This window comes from Hyperoodon ampullatus, assembly GCF_949752795.1.
Source record: "Hyperoodon ampullatus genome assembly, chromosome: 5".
In the NCBI taxonomy this organism is placed as follows: Eukaryota; Metazoa; Chordata; class Mammalia; order Artiodactyla; family Ziphiidae; genus Hyperoodon; species Hyperoodon ampullatus.
The window spans coordinates 47,215,225-47,230,333 of record NC_136918.1 but is presented as its reverse complement, the minus strand read 5'-3'; the positions used below and the strand labels follow the sequence as shown (position 1 = coordinate 47,230,333).

The 15,109-nt window shown below is 41.2% G+C and overlaps 1 protein-coding gene across 1 annotated transcript in view; it reads right to left on the bottom strand.

The window, feature by feature from the left end:
* The window catches only part of MCF2L2 (MCF.2 cell line derived transforming sequence-like 2), a gene marked incomplete at both ends in the record, with an annotated part of 227,958 nt that overhangs the window by 96,856 nt on the left and 115,993 nt on the right, over window positions 1-15,109 (bottom strand). The window contains 2 exons of the mRNA XM_079705223.1: window positions 5,786-5,877; window positions 10,542-10,719. Coding sequence (XP_079561349.1) covers window positions 5,786-5,877; window positions 10,542-10,719 — 270 coding nt within the window. The remainder of the gene's footprint in view (window positions 1-5,785; window positions 5,878-10,541; window positions 10,720-15,109) is intronic.

The window sequence follows — 15,109 nt, the reverse complement described above, 5'->3', positions numbered from 1 at the left end:
TCACATCCTCACTCTCCTGCATTTTGGACTCTGTATTAGCCTAAGAGATCCATATCTATCTTAATGATTTCTTCTTCATCCCAATGGCCTATGAATATAGCCTCTAGGCCAATGTGACCAAAAGTGCAGTCCCTTGTACCACCTGCATTCTAGTCACCAAATGCATAAGTTAAAAAGTCATATTCTGGGGCTTCCCTGGTGGTGCAAGTGGTTAAGAATCTGCCGGGGACACGGGTTTGAGCCCTGGTCCGGGAAGAGCCCACGTGCCGCAGAGCAATGAAGCCTCTGTGCCACAACTACTAAGCTTGTGCTCTAGAGCCAGCGAGCCACAACTACTGAAACCTGAGCGCCTAGAGCCTGTGCTCTGCAATGAGAAGCCACTGCAAGGAGAAGCCCGCGCACCGCAACAAAGAGTAGCCCCTGCTCACTGCAACTAGAGAAAGCCCGTGTGCAGCAATGAACACCCACTGCAGCCAAAAATAAATAAATAAATAAGATAAAATTTTTTTTAAAAAGTCATATTCCTGGACCTTAACCTGGACCTCCTGAATCAGTGTCTCTATGGGTGAAGCCTGAAAATCTGCATTATGAATAAGCTTCTCAGGGTTGTAGTACACAGGAAACCTTGAGAATCTTCATTCTAGATATTGTTCAGAGAGCTTGGCTGCGGAGATCAAGATTTGGTGGATTCTTTGAATCTCTAAGAATAACCAGACTTTAAACATCACAGAAAGTGAACAGTGGAATGTGCTTATGGTTCACATAGTTCTCTTGGTGAGAAACAGAAAGGTAAATGAAAGATTTTGGGATTCAGAAGAGTGAGAAAGCAAAAAACTAAATTTGGCCCTGATCTCTTATCATTTGGCAAAAAGATACATATTCGAGATTAGGAGAAGCTATTTAATTTAAGACCTGAATCCAACCTTCCTTCAGCTTCTTTTCATCTTTTACACAAAACATTCTATCTGTAAACATAGGATTAAATGGGAAACTAACATTACTAAGAATCTTCTGTATGTCAGGCATCATGCTAGGTGCTTTCCATATATTTCTCATTTAATCAGCCACCTGTGAGGTTACTTTATTTAACTCCATTTTGCAGAAGAGGAAATTTAGGGGATGAAAGGCTAAGTAAACTGCTAGTTAGGTAGATTAAGTAAGTTATCCAGTAGACAGGTTAAATTAGATAGATTAGGAAACTGCTAGATTAAGTAAACTGCTAATTTCAGATTGCAGTTCGATCATTTACTAGTTGTGTTAGACTTGGGGAAACTCACTTAGCTCCTCAGAGCCTCAACAGCATCACAGATAAAACAAAGGAGACATCACCTTCCTCACAAGGTATTGAGGACTTGAGATGAAATCAGGTACACACAGTACCCAGCACAATGTCTGGCCCTCAGTCAGTGTTAGCAACCCTTCCCTCACCTCTCTGTTCTCTTCCTGCCTTAACTTTTTTTGTTTTTAAAAAATTTTTATGAAGGAGCCTGTTTGCTCAGAAGTATGAAAAGACCTCGCTATTTTAAATGACTTTAATAGGTGCCCAGGAACACTGTTCGTTGGTGCTCACAGCCAGTAGCTCTTCCTTTTTCCTGAGGGTTGACATGCAGGAAAAAGAAATCCTCATCAGCCTTTGGCTTCTTTCCACCTCCAAAGAGGCCGTGATGTGAGCAGCTCAGGGAAAGCAGCCCCGGTGAGTCATGCTTTCAGCTTCCAACTGGTGATGGGAAGGGCAGAAAGTAGCCACATCACTACTGCTAGGAGCCACAGGGAAGGACTCCACGATGACTTTCCCAAACAGTGTCAGTGAGCCAAGCGCAGCCCTCACAGCTGCCAGATGGCCCCGAGAATCTCAGCCGCCTCCTCCAGTTGAGCTTGTCGAGTTCCTGCGAACTGGCATACCAAGGATTCTCCTGCCAGAGAAGAGGGAACGCCTTTTTTGGGAATGAGTTCTCTGCTGATGATAAGAGCTTATCATGATTTTAGTTAAAGGTAGTGAGTATCAGTGACTCCAGCAGCAATCATGAATTGTTTGGGTTTATAGCTTTTTTTTTTTCCCCCCCTGTGAGCATTTACTCTTGAGGGCAAGGAGGGGCATTTATCACTATGTTATGATTCACTCTCCTAGACTGGCTATGCCTTCATTTCATCTTTCAGTTCCAGGCCTAAGGCCAAAAAGATGTCAGAATTGTCACCCAGAGTCAGATCATGTTCTCCTACTTATCCTGGTCATCTGTCTTGGACAGTGGCCACAAAACACAAGCAGCAGTGATTGTTCTTGACGGTAATCAACCTCCTTGTCCCCCTTTTGGACCGTGCAGAGATGAATCTAAACCTTCTTTTCTAACCTACTTTTTTTCTTACTAGTTTTCTTACATATTTTGGAATGATGATTTCCCTGGTTATACTACCCACCTTGGAAAACACTAATTGCATTTACTGATCCTAAATTGATTTCTAAGTCCAGGATTTGGGGATTTGGTGCACAAATCCCCTTTCTTCCTATTCATATTTTTCACGACTGTGGATTCTGCTCACTCTTCTCATAGCCCTGGGCTTTAGAAGCAACAGTCTGACCAGCCACTGTTTTCCAAAATGAGGAAGTTTCGCAGCCTTTGTTCCTACCCTGCTTCCTTTTCTCCCTTGACTGTTAATATATATGTTCTTGTGGGAAATGCCCTTCATTAAATACCCAAACAAGGCAACAGTAAGGGAAAAAGCAACACAAGCACAGAAGGATGACGGTAGCATGTACCTGTGCCTGCTTAGCAGTACCTATGCTGTTGGTGATCTGCCTGAACACAGGGGGAGAGAGCATCTTAGTAGGATGGGCTTGGAGCCTGAATTAAACAAACAGCACAGCAGAAGGAAGAAACCAGAAATCTGGTGGTCAGGGCTTTTTGAATTCTACTCAGCATTTTCCAACCCTGTTGGCCTCTGATTCTATCTCCACCCCTGCTCCTGCAGTGTCTATTTTTACAAGTATGTAACACAGGAGTAAATAATGAATGTAGCTTATGGAAACTTTTGGCCTTAAATACTTTTGAGGTCTTCCCTGAGGAAAGGTGCTTTATGTTTACTGACAGTATTTCCTTTTTCTCTTTTACAACAAATGAAACAATAGCACTCATTGTATTGTTTACAATTATTGAAATAATTTACTCTAATTTTAATTCTTATATATGAGAACCTTAACATACTTACAACTCCCACGGCATCTTTATAAAGTGTGCAGGTCATAAATATGTTGCCTAAAGATGGGCAAAGTAAGTCACAGAGATATGAAGTGAATTCCAATCACATTGTGAGTCAATGCAATGGCATATGCGTTCAGGTGCCAAATTTGGGCTCTGGTGCACTTGACACAGCCCTCACCTTCAGAGATAACATTCTTTGAAGACCAGCGTACAGAAAATGGTAGAGTGATGCTCAGTTTTGAAGGTGAATTAAATCCTTTTTATATTACTTAATGATTTCACAGACTTCATGAATGTCAGGTCAGGTGAATTTTAGTTACATTTGCCCATTTCAAAAAATGACTGATCAAGACTGGATGATACTATGAACAACTGTATGCCAATTGGACAACCTGGAAGAAATGGACAAGTTCCTAGAAACATACAGCCCACCAAAGCTGAGTCAAGAAGAAATAGATAATTTGAACAGATCGATCACTAAAAGTGAGATAGAATCTGTAAATAAAAAACAAAACAAAACAAAAACCTCCCTGCAAACAAAAGTTCAGGACCAGATGGCTTCACTGGGGAATTCTACCAAACATACAAAGAAGAACTAGTACTGATCCTTCTCAAACTTTTCCAAAAGGGTGAAGAGGAGGAAACACTCCCAAAGTTATTCTATGAAGCCACTATTACCCTGATACCAAAACCAGACAAAGACACTACCAAAAAAAAAAAAAAAATTACAAGACTGTATGAAATTGCAGACTGTTTCCTAACTCTGGAAGACATGGTGATGCAATAACTCCAACCATGAAGGATTCCAAAACAGCAATGACAGTGTCCTCATCTGCCCAGAATACAGAAGGATGACTGAACAAACTGACAGAAGAATGCAGCTTTCTCTCTCTAAGAAAAGTCTGCTGGGAACTAGTTCCCACATTGTTTCTGCCTCCAGGAAGAAAAGCCTAAGACTTGCTTTCTGCCTGACTCCTTAATGGTCAGTGGAGTCTCTGTGAGGGGCCTAGATTTGGACACATTGGGAATTGATGATGGATATGAACCATTGCTGAAGTCCATTTGAGCCCATGGTTTACTGGCTTCTGTTTCAGAACCATTCAGTCAGCCACATATTTAATTTTTTAGTGAGGCAGAGGAAAGGGACCCCTTCAGGGGTTGCTGTGCAGCAACATATATTCACAATTCATTTTGCTTGGGTTTTTAAATATAATGTTACTTTACAATTATATAGTGCTTGGCTATTTTCAAATTTTCTCTTGATGCTCAAAACAGTTTCAGGAGGTAGCTATTGTTATTCCCATTTTTACAGATGAGAAACTGAGGTTTAGAGAGGTTATGTCACTTAAGTCTAGGTCTGCCAAGTTCCAAAGCTTATGCTCTTTTTTTTAACTTTTATTTTTATTTTTATTTTTTTGCGGTACGCAGGCCTCTCACTGCTGTGGCCTCTCTCGCTGCGGAGCACAGGCTCCGGACGCGCAGGCTCAGTGGCCATGGCTCACGAGCCTAGCCGCTCCGCGGCATGTGGGATCTTCCCGAACCGGGGCACGAACCCGTGTCCCCTGCATCGGCAGGCGGACTCTCAACCACTGTGCCACCAGGGAAGCCGTAACTTTTATTTTGAAATAATTATATAGATTCACATGAGTTTGCAAAGAAATGTACAGGGAAGTCCCATGTACGCTTCCCCCAACCTCCTTCAAAGTTAACATCTCACGCAACTAGAGTGTAGTATCAAAAGCATGAAAATGACTTTGGCACAATCCACAATGTTTATTCAGAGTTCACCAGCTGTGTGTGTGTGTGTGTGTGTGTGTGTGTGTGTGTGTAGCTGTATGTAATTTTGTCTTTTTTGGCGGGGGGGGATAAATTTATTTATTTATTTATTTTATTTATTTATTTATGGCTGCGTTCGGTCTTTGTTGCTGCACACAGGCTTTCTCTAGTTGCAGTGAGTGGGGGCTACTCTTCGTTGTGGTGCGTGGGCTTCTTATTGCGGTGGCTTCTCTTGTTGCAGAGCACAGGCTCTAGGTGCACGGGCTTCAGTAGTTGTGGCATGCGGGCTTCAGTAGTTGTGGCTTGTGGGCTCTAGAGCGCAGGCTCAGTAGTTGTGGCGCACGGGCTTAGTTGCTCCACGGCATGTGGGATCTTCCCGGACCAGGGTTCGAACCTGTGTGCCCTGCATTGGCAGGTGGATTCTTAACCACTGCGCCACCAGGGAAGCCCTGTCATGTTCTTTTTATATATAAACCATACACTGTTCTACCAATTTTAAATATGAAGTCAGATTATAGGAATGAATAAAATGACTTTTCCTTCAATAAAACAATATCTACCAACAATTATGTACATTATGACCAAAGAGCTTTTGGTTTCTATTTGCAATTAAGAAGAAAGGAAAGGATGAAATTCTACAAACCTCATCTCTTGGGAGCACTAGTCTGTGCTACGTGCCTCTATGGGCACATCTTCTGGAGGTGATGGTAGGTATGAAATAGGGAAACACAATTTATTGGTTTATTGATAATTATGGCAGCAATCTTATATCATGTCAGAAATTTCTATCAGTAAAGGAAAGGTGATCATACCTTGACTTCAAATTTAGTCTCATCATCTTCCTTTTCCACAGAGTTTAAATCCGTCTCCACACAACATTCCTCAGATGTTTTCTGATGAGGAGCTAGACAGACAAAGAAAACCTGCTATTAATTTGGCTTATAAATAACTCAGAGCACTTAGCCTAACTTGGACCATGTTGATGCAGTTGATTAACAAAGCTTCATTGAGCTGCTACAGTGATTTCCAAGGTAGTAGATGAAATTGGACATGTAGGAGAGATGCAGAAAAGAAAGAGTCCTTGATCCCAGGCACTTGATTCAAAGAGAAAAAAGTCACACTCAACACCACAGGAAACATCAAACCACAACAAATCAGTAAATGTAATGTGGTAAAAGTGATAGTTTCCATCATTCCCAATTTTAAGGCCCAGCTAAGAAATCACTTTCTTCATGAAATCTTCCTTAACTATTCCAGACTTCATGGATTCTTTTAATGCCCTGATATTTAGCATTAGTCATCTGCAATGCATAATATTGTACTCGATGTTCTTGGATTAGAAGATTCAATTCTAGGTACCACATTCTATTGAGTATATTTTTTCCATTATACAGGTAATTAATTTGTGATTATTACAGAAAATTTGAAAAATACTAAAATCTTACCATTTAAACACACTGTGATTATATAAGGGAATGTCCCTGTCTGCCCTAGGCAGAAATCGTTGCTAATCTGATGATCTAACAGTTGCATTCCAAAACTGATGCAACCGTATTTTTAGTGGACAGGATGACTGTGTGAAGAATCAGCTGAGTCTAGAGGGAACTGGGCAGGCTTGCTCTTGCTCTCTCCTCTCAATCATTCTCCCTCCCTCCTCTCCTTCCCACAGGGCTCTCAGACACCTGAGAGATACCCTTCTTCAAGCTCCATGGCCATTTGGCAGTAAGATTGGGATTTGGGTAGGAGAAGCCCTGGTTATGCTTGAAGCTTCTAACCCAGCTTTACCAGAGGGCTGCACTGGGGGTGATGGCTACAAGGCTAATAAGTAAGTGGTAACTTGAATTCTTGTCACCATCACCACCCTTGCATATACAGTTTCTTTGGGAAACTCATGGGATACTTGTGATTAATCCAGGACAGGATACGAGCATTTCTGGGTCCTATGGCCAAAATATCATCCAGCTAATGCCACCAATATCACCCTGATGCTTATCTGTGGTAGACTTGTTGGAGGTTGACTGTCTTGCCTCCAGAGGCCCCTCCCAAGCCTCAAGTTCTGTGAGCCAACTGGAAGCAGCTTGGGCTTTCTGTGGGTTTCCCATACATGTTATGTTGAAATCTGTAGTGAAGTACTGTTTGCTGCCCCAGGTTATGTGACCACTGAAGCTATTTTATAACAATGGACAATCCATTGGGCTCCTCATTCTCTACAGGATCTCTGTAACCTGAGTAATTCCAGGCATAATAACAGGAAGCTGGGAATGCATACACTAATTGGCAACACCCATGACTGAGAAGCACCTTCCTTAACGCTAAGTACAGCAATGAAGTTAAAGGCAGGGGCGTGGGAGCCATGCTGCCAGCGCTCAAGTTTTGCTCTTCCACACATGAAGCATACGTTATCAAAGAGCCTTAGCTTCTTCATCTGTATATGGGGAATAACGAGAAAGCCTACAGTATGGGGTTGTTATGAGGCCTTAATGAGTTAGTATGCACAGTGTTTAGATCGTGGTAAGCACTCAGTATATTTTAGCTATTATTATAGCCACAGAAGAATTTTTTCATGTTCCTTATGTACTTCAGAGAGGTTGAATGTTGTGTGCAAGACACCTGGCTACCAAGAGTCAGAGCTGAGATTCCAGCTCCCGTCTCTAAGCAGCTCTGACCATGTTCCTTACACTGAAATATAATAGTCTATCTTGGCACAGACTCAGTTACTAAAAATCAGACAAATGTATTTGAAAATCCTGTTAGTGATCAGCTAGAATCCACACTTGGTGGTTAATCTCCAAAACAAAAGTGCAGGATTGTTATACAAAATGAGCTAGTTGCCTGACCAAGGTCAACAATACCTGTTCAGACATGTCAAAGATCTGTGGATCCTAGGAGGGTCATTATCTACTATGAAATCTTGTGTTCAAAAAGCTGAGAAACAATCTATCATTCCTGCTTTGTTTACTTGTAACAAACGTACGTCCTTTATATAGGTATACATATAGCTGATTCACTTCATTGTACAGCAGAAACTAACACAACATCGTAAAGCAATTTTACTCAAATTAAAAAAATAATAATAATAAGGGAAGCAAAAGTCATCGAAAAGAGCATAATTTAGTTTTGGGAAAGAGCACTAGATGAGAGGTCAGGAGAACCAAGCCCTGTTTCCAAACATCCAAGAAGGATGTCTCTCTGTGTGTGAATGTTTGTCTGTTTCTGTGGTATGTGTGCATAAGTGTGTCTGAGTATGCATGTGTATGCATGTGGGTGGAAAAATTCAGGAAAGAAATTCACTAAACTGTTATCAACTTTTTAATTCTAAAAAGTTTAATATGTTATAGGAGACAGGGGACCGTAAGCTGTACTAAATGGAGAGTTACCAAAAGACCCCATAATTTTCAGATAAATAAAAACTGAAAGAATTTGTTGCAGACCGGCAAAACAAGAAATGCCAAAGGGAGGTTTTCAGCCTGAAGAGACTAGACACATGATGGTAATTCAACAAGGAATAAAGAATACCAGAAATGGTGAATAGGTTGGTAAAGATAAAATTATATATATATATATAATTATAAATATAAATAAAAATATGAAATTATATATATAATTATATTTTTTTTTCATTTTTTCTTCCTTTCTCCCAATTTCTTTAAAAGATATATGACTGTTTAAAGCAAAAATTATAACACAATATTGGGGTATGTAACATATGTAGATGTAATATTTAGGATAATAGCACAGAGGATGATTAAAGGGCACATGGAACTATACTTTTGCAAATTTCCTGTATTTACATAAAGTGCTACAATATTAACTTAAAGTAGATTGTGAGAAATTAAGGATGCACATGGTAAGCCCTAAAAGAAACACCTGGGGAAAAAACAATGCAAAAGTTATGTATGTATGTTAAAAAGCCAGTAGAGGAATTAAAATGGAATACTAAAAATTTGGCTAACCCAAAAGAAACCAGGAAAAGAGATCAGAAGAATAAAAAACATATGAGACAAATAGACAACAAATAACAAAATAGTAGCTCTAAATCCAACTATATCAATAATTACATAATATGTAAAATCGACTAAACACTCCAATTAGAAAGCAGAGGTTAACATGTTTTTAAAAGGCAAGACCCAACTATAGCTGTCTACAAGAAATATACTTTAAAAGTAAACAGAAATAGAAGAATGGAAAAAGCGTATCATGCAAACACCAAGCATAAGAAAGCTGGAATGGCTCTATTAATATCTGACAAAATAGACTTCAAGACAAGGACTTTATTAAGATAAGAAGGGAAGGAGAAATATTTCATAATTTTAAAAGGGCCAGTATATCTAGAAGACATAATAATTATGAATATGTGCTTAATAAAATACATGAGGCAACAAATGACACATATATCATACCCAAGAGTGTTTACCCAGGAATACATGATTGGTTTAACATTTAAAAAGAAATAATTGTAATCCACCATATAAACCAATAAAGGAGAAAAAAATATGATCATCACAATATATGCACCAAATAGAACATCTGAAAAATTCAATAATCATTCATGATAAAACTAGCAAACTGGAATAGAACGGAACTTCCTCAGTCTTATAAAAGGCATCTGTGAAAAACTTACTGCTAACATCGTACTTCAAGGTGAAAAATAAACTTTTTCCCTGCATATTGGGAAAAGACATGGATATCTGCTCTCACCACTTCTATTCAACATTGTACTAGAGTCCCAGCCATCAGTCATCATAAGGCAAGGGGAAAAAAAGCGTAAAGATTGAAACAGAAGAAGTAAAACTTCTTATTCACAGATGATATGATTATATTTCTATACAGAAATATATTCCTATTGATAGTTATATATGGTAAGTTCAATTCATTCTAGGGCTTTTTAAAAACATGAAATGCCTAAGATCTTTACACTCAAAACTACTATATTGTTGAGGGAAATTAAAGAAGACCTAAATAAATGGAATGTTATAACGTTCATGAATTGGAAGACTCAACACTGGTGAGATAAAAGTTCTCCCCAAATTGATCTATATACTCATTCAGTGATCTATATATTCATCCCAGCAGAAACTGATAGGTGACTGTAAAATTAATACGGAAATGAAAAGGACCTAAAATAGCCAAAACAATCTTGAAAAAGTACAAAGTTGGAAGACTTACACTACCTGATCTCAAGGCTTACTAGTAAGCTATAGTAATCAAGACCACGTAGGATTGGTGTAAGGACTCATCTTTTTTTTTTTTTTTTTCCGAAGAACCAATTTTACCCCTCCATTGCTAATAGAATCTTATGGGCCTTTTAAAGATCCTTAATGGAGTTTATATTATGCTAATGTTATTTGTGCATTTATATTATTCTTCTACTAGACTGTGAGCTTTTCCTGGCATACAGGCACTCAGTTTTACCTAAATTTATAAGTCTTCAATGCCTGTACTATTCCATATCTTAAATAATATCTGTCAAAACAGTAACCATTATGCATCTTAAGCAACAATAATCTAAACCCTCATGGGCATCGATGAAACATAAAGCCACAAAACTTCTTTCCCCAAGTAACCTACCCAAGGTGGAGGGCTGGCGGATTTTTGGTGACACCCATTTTGGGGAGAACTCAGGACGCGGGGCCACGGGTTGCACTGGGCGAGTCTGTCTGGCTGCCAGTTTCATCAGACTCATTTGCCTCTTGTGAAATATTTCCTGCACATCACCCAGCTTCTGCAGGACTTTCTGGGCTTTGGCCTGTGGGAACAAAAGCAATTCATGAGCTGGTCACTCTGCACTGAGCCTGAGGACATGAGGCATTCCCTTTCTCCCATCTTCCCCTCCTCCCTGCCTCCCTATCTCCTCCCTCAGGTGACCCTTCTCTGGGCATCTATATGCAGGTCATTGCACATCTCGCCTCGTACAGAATTGTGCTTCTAAGAGTCTGTACCTCCCACTTGATTGGCAGGGGTTGTATCTTTTTCACCACTCTATCTCCAGTGCCTGAAACACTGCCTAGCACCGAGTAGTGCTCAGTAAATATATGCCGAGTGGGTAAATGTTCACTAAGCCATATCCATTCACGGTAGAAAAGGATGCCACAGGCCATGAATGAACGGCATTAGGCCAACTTATAAAACAGGAGGATTTCAAAATAAGAAATGTACCCTGAATAAAGGCCCTGATAGAGAAAAGACTGTAAGTATTCTGGGGGGAAAAGGTGGTTAAATTCTGAGGCAGGATCAAGGGAACCACAAAGATCTGTAATGAAAAGGATACACATTTAAATTTTAATCTGTGAGACCCCTTCTTTATATATAAGTAGGAAAGAAAGAAACTGAAGAAATACCAGGGGAAAGATGAAACTCAAACATGTTCTCATAACTGACTATATGCCCTAAGGCAGAGGTTCAGGAGAACAAGAAACAAGACCTGTTTCACCTCAGTTTCCGCAACGCCTGAATTCAGCTGAATATGTTTCTTCCAGAAGGACATCCCTCTAGCTCTGGTGGGTCAAGGAAGTGGGTAGCCTTCTCTTTGTCATGCCGAGTCTGACAACCACCTTGTGGATGATTTTAACCACCAAACAAGGGACCCAAAATTAGAAAAGCTGAACCACCATAATCCACGCAGGGTGGTCTGAGGATGCCGAACTCCAAAAGTACAGGCTCAGCACACACCGAGGGAGCTTGCCACAGTTTGCAACTGGAAAAAGTAAGGTCTTTTCTATGCTGGGCCATCTTCTGACAAAAGAGCAAAGATCCCTAGGACTGGGGTGTTAACTATGCAACAACTGTTCCCCTACAGCCTAAGGCCCTGCTGAGGCTGACCTCTGCACCAAAATCTGGGGCTGGTCTCACTCTTTGGAGGGTCTGAGTGCAGACCTGCACTGTCCATACAGTATCCACTGGCCACATGTGGCTACTGAGCACCTGGAATGTGGCTAGTCTGAATTGAGCTGCGCTGTCTGTTTAAATACATGCCGGATTTTGAAGACTTATTTGAAAAACGAACATAAAATATCTCGTTAAAATACAATTAATTGTACAATAGTGACTGTATGTTGAAATAATATTTTGCACAAAGGTTAAAGAAAACATTATTAAAAACTGATTTCACTTGTTTTTTACTTTTTAAAATGCGGCTACTACAAAATGTTAAATTACATGTGTGGTTTGCATTATTTTTTTTAATTAATTAATTAATTAATTTTTGGCTGCGCTGTGTCTTCGTTGCTGCACACAGGCCTTCTTTAGTTGTGGCGAGTGGGGGCTACTCTTCGTTGGCGGTGCATGGGCTTCTCATTGAGGTGGCTTCTCTTGTGGTGGAGCACAGGCTCTAGGAGTGCAGGCTTCAGTAGCTGTGACACGCAGGCTCAGTAGTTGTGGCTCGCGGGCTCTAAAGCACAGGCTCAGTAGTTGTGGCGCATGGGCTTAGTTGCTCCACGGCATGTGGGATCTTCCCGGACCAGGGCTCAAACCCGTGTCCCCTGCATTGGCAGGCGGATTCTTAACCACTGCGCCACCAGGGAAGTCCTGCATTATATTTCTATTGCAAAGTGTTGATCTAGACCAGGGAATGGCAATTTTTCTGTAAAGGATCAAATAGTAAATATTTCAGGCTTTGCAGACCATCTGGTCTCTGTCGAATCTGCTGAACTTGGCTGTCTTAGCATAAAAGCAGTTGTAGATGATAGATAATACATAAATGAAAGAGAGCAGCTGTGTTCTGATAAAAGTTGGTTTACAGAAATAGGTAGCAAGCAGCTTTGGCCTATGGGCTGTAGTTTGCTGACCCCTACTCAGAGTCTGTGTCTAAAAGGTCACTTCAGGGCTTCCCTGGTGGCACAGTGGTTGAGAGTCCGCCTGCCGATGCAGGGGACACAGGTTCGTGCCCCGGTCCGGGAAGATCCCACATGCCGCGGAGCGGCTGGACCCGTGAGCCATGGCCGCTGAGCCTGCGCGTCCGGAGCCCGTGCTCCGCAACGGGAGAGGCCACAACAGTGAGAGGCCCGAGTACCGCAAACCACCCCCCCCAAAAAAAACAAAAAAACAAAACAAACAAACAAAAAAAGGTCACTTCAGAGAATGTGCCTCTGGCCTCAGGAAGCTCAGTTGTGCCGTGGACTAAAGGTTCTGATTACACAGCTATGAGTCCAAGTCCCCAAAAAAGCCAAGTTCGCTTATGTCAGGGTGATGTATTTCTGGGGGGATGGTTATAAGACACTACTACTCTGCCCTTCTGGTCCAGTGATGAGCTTGAGGAAACTGAGACATGGGTGTAAATTCCTGCTCAAAGATCAAGAAATCTGACTCAGTGAATGATTGTCAAATTGGTGTTGTGTAGGGGACAGCCCTAGTATGAGGTCAGTGTCACATGCTAGAGCCCAGTGACTCACCACTTGGGCTAGACAGGACTTGGATCACCTTTGCCCTTTTGCAGCTTTCTCTTGAGACCCCAGGGTGAACTCTGGAAATAATGAGGCAGTCAGAAGAGACCCTAAATTCCTAAACTCAAGATGAGGGGGAGGTAGTGCAAGATTAACCATTGCATTCCCCTCTTTCCTCTTTTTACTTGCAAATCCATTCTCCATACCACAATCAGAATTATCTTTCAAAAATTAAATATGATCATATAACTTCCCTGTTTAAAAGCCCTGCAGGGGCTCTCCGCTGCATCAGGATAAAGTCCAGACTCCTCATTCGGGAGCTCTGAGCTCTTCATGACTTGACCCTGGTCTCCCTCCAGTCTCCCACCTGCCAGTACCCACCCTTCACACTCCAGCCTCCAGCTGCGCCAGTTTCCCTAATACTCGTTTCCAGCCTCTCTGCCTTTGTACCTCTGTTCCTTCTGCTGAGGTCCCCTCCCTCCACTTTGTGTTCCCTGAAAACCCCTACCTAGTCTTCCAGACCACATTTAGGCATCCTCTCCTATGAACACCCTGGCCTCCCCCGGCTGAGCTGACCAATGCCTCCGCTATGTACCTCACACTCCCTTCCATTCTATCTGCTCTTGGACTAAGGAGCGTTTACTGGGGACATGTTTGTCTTCCACCATACTGCCAGCACTTTGAATCAGGGACTGTGACTTTCATTGTTGATCCCCAGAATAAAGGGCAAACTGGGTACCCAATAAATATTTGAAGAATCAAATTTTGCTGTTTGCTATTGAGATTGTTTAATTGCCTGGACTGGGCGGTGAAAGTGAATGAGGGAGAAAAGTCAAAACAGCAGCACTAAGAGGATGGCACAATAGCAATGTATTAGGAAAAAACACTTTGAAGAGCCTCAGACAGAGACAGGGTGGCTGCTATAAGAACAACAGTTTAACTGCTGATGTCTTTTTGATCATCACTGTGTCTTAAATGTAACAGACTCAATCTTTTAGACATAGAGTAGCTGTTCTTGAGATATAAATTTTATTTTTTAGAAGAGTTTTAGATTTACAGAAAAATTGCAAAATAGTACAGAGAGTTCCCATATACATCACACTCAATTTCCCCTATGATTAACACCTTATGTTAGTATGGTACATTTGTTACAATTAATGAACCAATACTGATACATTATTTTTATTATTAAAATAAATTATTATTAAATAAAATCTATGCTTAGATTTTCTTAGTTTTTACCTAATGTACCTTTCCCCCCTCCCAGGATACCACATTACATTTAGTTGTCATGACTTCTTAGGCTCTTCTTGGCTGTAACAGTTTCTCAACTTTTCCTGTTGTTTTTTTTTTTTTTTTTTTTTTTGCGTTACACAGGCCTCTCACTGCTGTGGCCTCTCCCGTTGCGGAGCACAGGCTCCAGATGCGCAGGCCCAGCAGCCATGGCTCACGGGCCCAGCCGCTCCATGGCATGTGGATACTCCCGGACCGGGGCACGAACCCGTGTCCCCTGCATCGGCAGGCGGACTCTCAACCACTGCACCACTAGGGAAGCCCTCCTGTTTTTTGATTAACTTGACTGTTTTGAGGATTATTGGTCAGGTATTTTGTAGAATGTCCCTCAGTTGGGATTTATATGGTGTTTTACTCATAATTAGACTGGAGTTATGGGGTTTTGGGGGGAAAGGCCACAGAAATAAAGTGTCATTTTCATCACACCATATCAAGAGTACACACTATCTATATGACTTTAGACTC